The following is an 11300-nucleotide window of genomic DNA, read 5'->3' as shown; positions in this document are numbered from 1 at the left end:
GCGACGATGCGACGGGTCCGTTTTCCTCCCCGCGCGGCTTCTCGAGCTTTCCTCGCTTTTACTTGCGGGACTGCTGCGACCCTGCCACCCGGCAGCTGCAGCGAGACCCCGCCCGCGGCGGCGGCGGCTTTGAGCGCAGCTACACCAAGGCCAACTACTACTGTTTCCGCTCTCTTTAGAGAACCCCACCACGGGACTTGTGCGCCGTGACGTACTGCAGCCCTGCGTGGACCACTGGCTTCTCGCACAGCGAGCGGCGCTCGCGAGGGCGGTCGAGAAGGACCGAAAGCACAAGACGCCGCTGCAGGGGGGGCCGGCGCCGCACCACCACCGCCACCAATTCCGGTGAGCGCGGACGGAGAGCTATGCGACATGCTAACCACCTTGCAAAGAAGCTCTCCGCGGCTCTTGTGGAGTTTCTCGAAGGTATCGCCGGTCAAACAGCGGGCAGGCGGCTCTTCGCAGTGTCAACACGCAGCTCGATGTTTTATTCTCGGAGGCGTCTGGCGACAGTCGTACATCGTCGCCGGTCTCGGGGTGCCGACGGCGTCTGGCCTCGAAAGCAATGGAAGACTATGCCTTCTCTGCTTCAAGCGTCAGAAGACGATTGTGTTCCAGCCCTGTCGGCACTCCGCATGTTGCATGGAATGCGCGCAGAACTTGATGAACCACACGCGTGAGGGCCACTTTTCTTGTCCGGTGTGCCGCTCAAGGTGGAGGAGGTGCAGGAAATCTACCTGTGATGTGCATTTCATCTTTGTTGGCTTTTTTTTTCATTCCCTCTCTGTGTTTCTTTTTTTTTCTCGTTGTTTCTTTTTGTTCCCCCTTCTACCTGGCCGCTTAATGGCTCCATATTGACATTTTTTTGCTGGGAAGACTCATTTCCATTATTTTCTCTCTTTCACATTTTCTTGCTGTTGAACGCCGCGCCGTGTGTTTGTGTACGTGAGTACTATTCTTGTGCAAGACTGCTTCTTTTTTTTTTTTTTGAATCCGTTCTTCTTTGCTCTTGCTCGCCTGTCACAAACGTCCTTTTAATTTACTTGGCTTTGCGACACGTATACAGAGACGTCTCGCTCTGGCCGAGAAAGCATGAACACACAACACACACACACACACACACACACACACACACACACACACACACACACACACACAGACACATACACGCCGTTGCGTTGACGGGACCGAGCAACGGCGAGCAGATTGCGATCCACTGCTCTCCTCCTCTTCACGCGAATGAACGGGTCTCCTAAGTCCTCCTCTTTCTTGTGCCTCTCCCACTTCCTTTTTTCGTTTTGGCTCTTCTCTTGTCCCTCACGTTTGAATGAACGGCTTGGTAGTTAAGCTTCCTAAGTCAAAAGACGAACAGCTACTCTAATCCCACAGTCCCTCCCATCTCCACTCTTTTCCCGCTTTCCCTCTGAGTTGTGCCTTCCCATGGAGGTCCTTTTTTTCGTTTTGGCTCTTCTCTTTGCTTGTCCCCCCACGCTCATTCACGAGCTGATCTATTCTTCTCCCCTGCCCACCTTTCCACTGCTCTTCTCCCCGCCCCGCGCGCGAACTTCCCCATGGCGCATAAAACGCCGTGCGGCCCGTCTCGGCACTCTCTCTCGCCGCTGTCGCGGTTCTGGCGACGCTGGCGGTCGCGGATATGGAGCTGACGAACAGCTACTCGCTTACTGGTGCCACGTACAGCAGCTTCACCTACACCATCTCGAAGAGCATCCCCAACCAGCGCGTGCCGGTCAACGTCGCGCTGAGTGCATCGAACGTCACTGACGGCGAACTGCTGGTGATTCTGGCCGGCTGGGCCGACAACGCCGAGCACGGGGAGTACGCCTTCACTGTGGAGGTGAGCAACTTTATCTTTGAGGACAGCACGTTTATTGTGCGCGATGCGATGTCCTTCCGGCGGACGGCGTCCTCACCATTCAGTCCCTGCAGGCCGTCAACAGCGCGTCCGCGCTGAGCCCATTCGACTTCAGCGCCCTCTCCTCACGCACAACCTCACCATCTCGCTCGCCAACATCTTTGTCCTGCTGGAGAAGCAGTCGGCGAACCTGCCCATCATCGTGGTTGGCGGCAGCACGCTCCGCCCTCGGGCACCGCGGTCGACTACTACACTGCGCTGCAGATTACCGCCCTGAAGAGTTCCGGGCGGCAGCTCCGCGATGCAGTTGTCGGGAAGCACCTCGGCGCAGGACCTCATCACCGTCACCAACCACGCCCTTGTCTCACTGTCGAACGCGCACTGCTGCGGCTTGAAGGACGGCGTCGTTGTGCTTGAGCGACCCCTGTCGCTGTCGAACAACAGCTACTTCCGCATTCGCGACGTCCTGGCTGACTCGTGCACCAAAGAGTGGACCACCGACAGCACTCTCTACCGCGTGCCACCCACCGTGGTCGACGCGCAGGGCGGCAGCATCTCCGTCGGGACACAGTCCGTGTTCGTGCTGCAGGACATCGTCGCGCGCGGCTCAACCGTGTTGAAGGGTACCTCAACACGCAACTCGCTCTGGGTGAGGACAGCACCGTGTCGTTGCTTAACATCACCGCCTCCTCACTGTGCACGACCTGCTCCGGCGGTCTCCCTACCTCGAAAGCCGCCTCCTCCCGCCTCTACGCGAGCAGCTGGACGCTCAGCGGCTCGGCGACGACTGGCTACGCAGCCGCTGGACTCAACGACGCCACCGCCCTCGACAGCGCCGGCCGCGACGGCAGCGGCAAGTGCGGCTCCTCGTTTTGCCTCCCCGGCAACACGATCGGCGCCCGAGCTCGGCGTGCCAGTGCACGTGCAAGCCCAACACCTTCCTGCCCGGGTGCCAGGACAAACAAGACCTGACCACCACCGCCAGCGTGCAGCGACGAGCACTGCACCACCTGCGTTAGCTTGAAGCCCAATGCGACAAGTGCCGCATTGGCTTTGCGGTCGTCTCCCTCAAAGTGCGCGCGGGTGCAGTGCACTGTACCGGGCTGCACGCAGTGCGCGCTCACCGACGTGAACCGGTGCGAGCAGTGTTGCGGCGGCTACGTGCTGACGAATGGGAAGTGTCAGGAATGTGCAAGCACTGGCTGTGCGGACTGCTCCGGCAACGTCGCGGTGTGCAAGAAGTACTTCGAGGGCTACTCGCTGGTCAATGGCAAGTGCACGGGGACGAGATGTCTGTGCGGTGCCCGGCTGTTCTAAATGCAAAAGTGACGATTACACGCAGTGCGAGAAGTGCGCGTCTGGCTATCGCCTCACCTCGACGTACACGTGCGAGGCATGCGCGGAGCCGAACTGCGACTGCTGCGACGGCAGCGTCACCAAATGTGAGGCCTGCAAGGACAGTTACTACCTCACAGCGGTCAGCCAACTTGGTCAATTGCAAGTATTGCAGCGTCACCAGCAGCCGTCGGTGCCCCAGTGTGTAAGCGGGTACGGTCCCGGCGGGTGCCAACGTGCTGTGGACAACTGCGAAAATGTGCGTTGCTTGCCAAACAGCGTTTTGCAAGGACTTTGGACGGCGGATGTACACCGTGTCAGCAACTTTTGGGCACACAAACAGTGTGTCAGCGGGCGCGTTCTTAACTGAAGAAGCACTGCGTGCGCATACAGTCGTCGGGCCACGGCCGCCCCAACGCCGCCGCCGGTCTGATCACCCTTTTCGTGGCGGCTGTTTTAGCATACGCCCTATAATTGCGCGACCGGACCGACGCCCTTTGCCACCCGGCACTTCCACCTGGTGCTGCCGACGTGCCGTTCCCCCGCCCTCTCCCCTCTCCCCCTCTGCCTCGCCTTTTCCCTCTGCGTTTTGGGCGATGGCGCTCCTGTTGCGGTCTCTGTTTCCAGCCGCATCGAGTGAAAGAGAGAGAGAGAGCGGTGTATAGGTCCTGCCGCGCGTCCGTTGACGCTGCGGTTACCCCGTTCCCGCTCTTGCAAGCTTCTGCCGCTTCTTTGCCTCGCCACGACATCGTCCGCTTCCTTTTCTAATTACTTCTATTCTTAGCAAAGAGACGCTTCTTTTCTTTCTTTTTCTTGGAGTGGTAGCGACCATTGTACGCCGTTGTTTCCTTCTGCCCCGCCCTCTCCTCTTTCCCTCCCAACGCAAACGGACCCTCGACGCTACCTTCTCGTTCTCGCTTCCCGCTCACGTGGCGTGGCGGTGTACAGCGAACGGAGGCAGGAGTTGTGTGGGAAACCGAAGGAAACACGAGCGATAGACAAATCCAAGACCGAAAGCGCGGTTTTCCTTTTTTTTTTTTCCCATTGTTTTTTCTTTTGTTTCTCTCCGTTTTTTTCCGCTGCCGGAACAATAGTTTGGCTGCTATGAGAGAACTGTAACGAGCCGCTGACAAGGCGACGGGAAGGAGCGCGAACGGTGGAAACAGCGGAGGCTTGTTCGGTTTGCTTTGCGCTGGCCTTACCTCCGTTGCACGCCGCTGGTGCTGTGTCCCGTCCTCTTTGTCCGCTTTCTAATTGACTTCTTTTTTTTCATTCTTTCATTTTTTTAACACTCATCTTTTTCTTCTTCCCTTACTCTTTTTTTTTGTTTGTTTGCGGAAACGAGGCCGCACCATCTGCCTTTCCATTTTCGCATGTTTTCTTCTTTTTTAATTGTTTGAGCGTAACCACGCTCTCTGTATCCCCCATAACGTGTGAACAGCACACGCATGTGATGTTCTTGTATTCTCCCATGTGCATCATCGTCTGCATTTCTTTTTTTTTCCCCCTCTGCCCCTTTCTGCCCTACTAACAGAACTTTACATTGCGTTTTCTTTTGTTCTTTTGACTTCCTTTCTTCTAATGTGTTTAGCACTTTGTATTCCCTTCCTCTTTTCTTTCTTTCCAGCCTCGGCCATTGACTTTATTTGGTTTCCCCACGCTCGCTGTTTGACATCCCATCCCCTCCTCGCGCTGCTGCTGCGTGTGGTTCTTCTTCTTCTCTTTCTTTGCCTCCACCGCCCTATCTTCGACGCCCGGAAAAAACACCTCTTTTTTTTGTTCCTCGTCGCTCTCGCACGGCAGAGCACACGTGGAGCGCGCAGCCAGCCCACACGTACAGTAGTGACAGCCCTCGCGGAGAAGTGGTGGTGCTTTGCACTTTGTCTGGTGTGGGCTGACTGCGTGGACAACTGCGCGCTTTACACATACGGCCGCTCTCCTTTCCTCTCTCTCTTCTTTCCCTGCGCTTCCCGTGTCTGTGTCGTGCGCTTTCCTCCTGGGTCACTGTCCCAAACCGTTGAGCACCACCTTTTTTTTTAAATTTTTTGTGTGCCTTTTTTCTATTTATTAGTTTTTTTTTTTTTTGCAAAAGGCTTGCGTGAATCTGTGCTGCTCCACCAACGTGTGCTGTCTCCGTCTTGTCTCCCTTCGAGTTGTTTGTGCGTACCTGGAAACGCCGTTCTTTCTCGCATTTACGGCCGGTGTTTGCCGTCTTCGTTCTTCGCCGCACTCGGCCCACCAGACCCTTTTCCATCTCCATTGGTGGTGCGTGGTGCTGTCTTTTTTTCCTCCTCCTCTTTTCCGCCTTTCCTTTATCCCCTCACTCCTTTCTTCTCTATCTTTTTTTTTGCTTTTGCACGGCACACGTGCCAACACGGGGGTGCAATGGCAGCACCCTTTCTGCAATGCAAGAAGGGAAGGAGGAGATGGGAAGCTAAAGTGACATGAGCACGCAAAGGCGGCGACACAGGATGAAGAAGACTGGCCCGCAAGCGAGCAACAACAGCGAGGAACCGCCCAGCCAATCGCTTTGTTTTCTCTTTTTCTTTCTTCTACTGTTTTTTTTTTCTGTCTTCGGCCCCAACGTCACCTTTCCCCGCCTTTGGTGCGCTCTCTCCCCTCTCTCATCGTGGGCGCAGGCTGCACGCCGCGCCACGTGAGCATGAAGGCACTTCGTGCACTCTCGCTCACCTTGGCGATGCGTGTGGTGCAGACTGGATGTGTAGATGTGGCGCCGGGAGGAGGCGAGAAAGAAAGGAGGAGGAACAGTTTTACCTCACGCTACTTCCCCCACCCTCCTTTCCCTGTTTCCCGCTTTCCCTCCTACGCCTTTTCACGCACACGTGAAGACACACACCCACACCCACACCACACACACACAGACACATACACGCCGTTGCGTCGACGGGACCGAGCAACGGCGGGCAGATTGCGATCCACTGCTGCATCTCCTCCTCTTCCTCCTCCTCTGCCCCCTCACGTTCGAATGAACGGGTTTGGTAGTTAAGCTTCCTAAGTCAAAAGACACCCCTAATCCCACAGTCCTCCCTCTCCACTCTTTTCCTCCCGCTTTCCCTCTGAGTTGTGCCTCTCCCACTTCCTCTTTTTCGTTTTGGCTCTTCTCTTTGCTTGTCCCCCCACGCTCATTCACGAGCTGATCTATTCTCTCCCCACCTTCCCATTGCTCTTCTCTCCGCCCCGCGCGCGAACTTCCCCATGGCGCATAAAACGGTGCGTCCCGTCTCGGCACTCCTCCTCGCCGCTGTCGCGGTGCTGGCGACGCTGGCGGTCGCGGATATGGAGCTGACGAACAGCTACTCGCTTACTGGTGCCACGTACAGCAGCTTCACCTACACCATCTCGAAGAGCATCCCCAACCAGCGCGTGCCGGTCAACGTCGCGCTGAGTGCATCGAACGTCACTGGCGGCGAACTGATTCTGGCCGGCTGGGCCGACAACGCCGAGCACGGGGAGTACGCCTTCACCATGGAGCTGAGCAACTTTATCTTTGAGGACAGCACGTTCATTGTGCGCGATGGCCTTCCGGCGGACGGCGTCCTCACCATTCAGTCCCTGCAGGCCGTCAACAGCGCGTCCGCGCTGAGCCCATTCGACTTCAGCGCCCTCTCCCTCACGCACAACCTCACCATCTCGCTCGCCAACATCTTTGTCCTGCTGGAGAAGCAGTCGGCGAACCTGCCCATCATCGTGGTTGGCGGCAGCACGCTCCGCTCCTCGGGCACCGCGGTCGACTACTACACTGCGCTGCAGATTACCGCCCTGAAGAGTACCGGCGGCAGCTCCGCGATGCAGTTGTCGGGAAGCACCTCGGCGCAGGACCTCATCGCCGTCACCAACCACGCCCTTGTCTCACTGTCGAACGCGCACTGCTGCGGCTTGAAGGACGGCGTCGTTGTGCTTGAGCGACCCCTGTCGCTGTCGAACAACAGCTACTTCCGCATTCGCGACGTCCTGGCTGACTCGTGCACCAAAGAGTGGACCACCGACAGCACTCTCTACCGCGTGCCACCCACCGTGGTCGACGCGCAGGGCGGCAGCATCTCCGTCGGGACACAGTCCGTGTTCGTGCTGCAGGACGTCGTCGCGCGCGACTCAACCGTGTTGAAGGGTACCAACACGCAACTCGCTCTGGGTGAGGACAGCACCGTGTCGTTGCTTAACATCACCGCCTCCTCACTGTGCACGACCTGCTCCGGCGGTCTCCTACCTCGAAAGCCGCCTCCTCCCGCCTCTACGCGAGCAGCTGGACGCTCAGTGGCTCGGCGACGACTGGCTACGCAGCCGCTGGACTCAACGACGCCACCGCCCTCGACAGCGCCGGCCGCGACGGCAGCGGCAACTGCGGCTCCTCGTTTTTGCCTCCCCGGCAACACGATCGGCGCCCCGAGCTCGGCGTGCCAGTGCACGTGCAAGCCCAACACCTTCCTGCCCGGGTGCCAGGACAAACAAGACCTGACCACCACCGCCAGCGTGTGCAGCGACGAGCACTGCACCACCTGCGTTAGCTCTGAAGCCCAATGCGACAAGTGCCGCATTGGCTTTGCGGTTGTCTCCTCAAAGTGCGCGCGGGTGCAGTGCACTGTGCCGGGCTGCACGCAGTGCGCGCTCACCGACGTGAACCGGTGCGAGCAGTGCCGCAGCGGCTACGTGCTGACGAATGGGACGTGCCAGGAATGCGCAAGCACTGGCTGTGCGGACTGCTCCGACAACGTCGCGGTGTGCAACAAGTACTTCGAGGGCTACTCACTGGTCAATGGCAGGTGCACGGGGACGTGCATGTCTGTGCGGTGCCCGGCTGTTTTAAATGCAAAAGTGACAATTACACGCAGTGCGAGGAGTGCGCGTCGGGCTATCGCCTCACCTCGACGTGCAAGTGCGAGGCATGCGCGGAGCCGAACTGCGACCGCTGCCACGGCCGTGCCACCAAATGTGAGTCCTGCAAGGACAGTTACTACCTCACAGCGGTCGCCACCTGCTCCCCCGGTCCCTGCAACGTGGCCAATTGCAAGTACTGCAGCCCCAGCAGCAACTTTTGGTGCACCCAGTGTGTCAGCGGGTGCGTTCTTAACTTGAAGAAGCTCTGCGTGCGCATACAGTCGTCGGGCCGCGGCCGCCCCAACGCCGCCGCCGGTCTGGTCACCCTTTTCGTGGCGGCTGTTTTAGCATACGCCCTATAATTGCGCGACCGGACCGACGCTTTTTGCCACCCGGCACTTCCACCTGGTGCTGCCGACGTGCCGTTCCCCCGCCCTCTCCCTCTCCCCTCTGCCTCGCCTTTTCCCTCTGCGTTTTGGGCGATGGCGCTCCTGTTGCGGTTTCTGTTTCCAGCCGCATCGAGTGAAAGAGAGAGAGAGAGCGGTGTATAGGTCCTGCCGCGCGTCCGTTGACGCTGCGGTTGCCCCGTTCCCGCTCTTGCAAGCTTCTGCCGCTCCTTTGCCTCGCCACGACATCGTCCGCTTCCTTTTCTAATTACTTCTATTCTTAGCAAAGAGACGCTTCTTTTCTTTCTTTTTCTTGGAGTGGTAGCGACCATTGTACGCCGTTGTTTTCCCTTCTGCCCCGCCCTCTCCCCTTTCCCTCCCAACGTAAACGGACCCTCGACGCTACCTTCTCGTTCTCGCTTCCCCGCTCACGTGGCGTGGCGGTGTACAGCGAACGGAGGCAGGAGTTGTGTGGGAAACCGAAGGAAACACGAGCGATAGACAAATCCAAGACCGAAAGCGCGGTTTTCCTTTTTTTTTTTTTTTTCCCATTGTTTTTTCTTTTTGTTTCTCTCCGTTTTTTTCCGCTGCCGGAACAATAGTTTGGCTGCTATGAGAGAACTGTAACGAGCCGCTGACAAGGCGACGGGAAGGAGCGCGAACGGTGGAAACAGCGGAGGCTTGTTCGGTTTGCTTTGCGCTGGCCTTACCTCCGTTGCACGCCGCTGGTGCCGTGTCCCGTCCTCTTCGTCCGCTTTCTAATTGTCTTCTCTTTTTTTTTCACTCTTTCATTTTTTTAACACTCATCTTTTTCTTCTTCCCTTACTCTTTTTTTTTTTTGTTTGCGGAAACGAGGCCGCACCATCTGCCTTTCCATTTTCGCATGTTTTCTTCTTTTTTAATTGTTTGAGCGTAACCACGCTCTCCTGTATCCCCCATAACGTGTGAACAGCACACGCATGTGATGTTCTTGTATTCTCCCATGTGCATCATCGTCTGCATTTCTTTTTTTCCCCCCTCTGCCCCTTTCTGCCCTACTAACAGAACTTTACATTGCGTTTTCTTTTGTTCTTTTGACTTCCTTTCTTCTAATGTGTTTAGCACTTTGTATTCCCTTCCTCTTTTCTTTCTTTCCAGCCTCGGCCATTGACTTTATTTGGTTTCCCCACGCTCGCTGTTTGACATCCCATCCCCTCCTCGCGCTGCTGCTGCGTGTGGTTCTTCTTCTTCTCTTTCTTTGCCTCCACCGCCCTATCTTCGACGCCCGGAAAAAACACCTCTTTTTTTGTTCCTCGTCGCTCTCGCACGGCAGAGCACACGTGGAGCGCGCAGCCAGCCCACACGTACAGTAGTGACAGCCCTCGCGGAGAAGTGGTGGTGCTTTGCACTTTGTCTGGTGTGGGCTGACTGCGTGGACAACTGCGCGCTTTACACACACGGCCGCTCTCCTTTCCTCTCTCTCTTCTTTTCCTGCGCTTCCCGTGTCTGTGTCGTGCGCTTTCCTCCTGGGTCACTGTCCCAAACCGTTGAGCACCACCTTTTTTTTTTCTGTTTTTTGTGTGCCTTTTTTCTATTTATTAGTTTTTTTTTTTTGCAAAAGGCTTGCGTGAATCTGTGCTGCTCCACCAACGTGTGCTGTCTCCGTCTTGTCTCCCTTCGAGTTGTTTGTGCGTACCTGGAAACGCCGTTCTTTCTCGCATTTACGGCCGGTGTTTGCCGTCTTCGTTCTTCGCCGCACTCGGCCCACCAGACCCTTTTCCATCTCCATTGGTGGTGCGTGGTGCTGTCTTTGCTTTTCCTCCTCCTCTTTTCCGCCTTTCCTTTATCCCCTCACTCCTTTCTTCTCTATCTTTCTTTTTGCTTTTGCACGGCACACGTGCCAACACGGGGGTGCAATGGCAGCACCCTTTCTGCAATGCAAGAAGGGAAGGAGGAGATGGGAAGCTAAAGTGACATGAGCACGCAAAGGCGGCGACACAGGATGAAGAAGACTGGCCCGCAAGCGAGCAACAACAGCGAGGAACCGCCCAGCCAATCGCTTTGTTTTCTCTTTTCCTTTCTTCTACTGTTTTTTTTTTTTTTCTGTCTTCGGCCCCAACGTCATCTTTCCCCGCCTTTGGTGCGCTCTCTCCCCTCTCCCATCGTGGGCGCAGGCTGCACGCCGCGCCACGTGAGCATGAGGCACTTCGTGCACTCTCGCTCACCTTGGCGATGCGTGTGGTGCAGACTGGATGTGTGGATGTGGCGCCGGGAGGAGGCGAGAAAGAAAGGAGGAGGAACAGTTTTACCTCACGCTACTTCCCCCACCCCCTCCTTTCCCTGTTTCCCGCTTTCCCTCCTGCGCCTTTTCACGCACACGTGAAGACACACACCCACACCCACACTCACACACACAGACACATACACGCCGTTGCGTCGACGGGACCGAGCAACGGCGGGCAGATTGCGATCCACTGCTGCATCTCCTCCTCTTCCTCCTCCTCTGCCCCCTCACGTTCGAATGAACGGGTTTGGTAGTTAAACTTCCTAAGTCAAAAGACACCCCTAATCCCACAGTCCTCCCTCTCCACTCTTTTCCTCCCTTTCCCTCTGAGTTGTGCCTCTCCCACTTCCTTTTTTTCGTTTTGGCTCTTCTCTTTGCTTGTCCCCCCACGCTCATTCACGAGCTGATCTATTCTTCTCCCCACCTTTCCATTGCTCTTCTCTCCGCGCGCGAACTTCCCCATGGCGCATAAAACGGTGCGTCCCGTCTCGGCACTCCTCCTCGCCGCTGTCGCGGTTCTGGCGACGCTGGCGGTCGCGGATATGGAGCTGACGAACAGCTACTCGCTTACTGGTGCCACGTACAGCAGCTTCACCTACACCATCTC

At 56.9% G+C, this 11300-nt stretch overlaps 2 protein-coding genes across 2 annotated transcripts; both read left to right on the top strand.

Annotated features, from left to right (window-relative positions):
- The first annotated feature begins 3140 nt into the window (after window positions 1-3140).
- Window positions 3141-3578, top strand: LOC126766700 (uncharacterized). Its single transcript, XM_050484432.1, has one exon. The coding sequence runs from the start codon at window positions 3141-3143 to the stop codon at window positions 3576-3578; it is 438 nt and encodes a 145-aa protein (XP_050340389.1).
- A 2846-nt stretch (window positions 3579-6424) lies between these two features.
- On the top strand, window positions 6425-8302 carry LOC126766701 (uncharacterized). Its single transcript, XM_050484433.1, has one exon. The coding sequence runs from the start codon at window positions 6425-6427 to the stop codon at window positions 8300-8302; it is 1878 nt and encodes a 625-aa protein (XP_050340390.1).
- Window positions 8303-11300: the final 2998 nt, after the last annotated feature.

Source organism: Bactrocera neohumeralis, unplaced genomic scaffold (assembly GCF_024586455.1).
Source record: "Bactrocera neohumeralis isolate Rockhampton unplaced genomic scaffold, APGP_CSIRO_Bneo_wtdbg2-racon-allhic-juicebox.fasta_v2 ctg2191, whole genome shotgun sequence".
In the NCBI taxonomy this organism is placed as follows: domain Eukaryota; kingdom Metazoa; phylum Arthropoda; class Insecta; order Diptera; family Tephritidae; genus Bactrocera; species Bactrocera neohumeralis.
The sequence above is the reverse complement of the archived record's forward strand: the minus strand, read 5'-3'. Positions and strand labels throughout refer to the sequence as shown.

Excerpts from the sequence above, each read along its gene's own strand:
- LOC126766700 (XM_050484432.1), top strand. The coding sequence starts at position 3,141 with ATGGCAAGTGCACGGGGACGAGATGTCTGTGCGGTGCCCGGCTGTTCT.
- LOC126766701 (XM_050484433.1), top strand. The coding sequence starts at position 6,425 with ATGGCGCATAAAACGGTGCGTCCCGTCTCGGCACTCCTCCTCGCCGCT.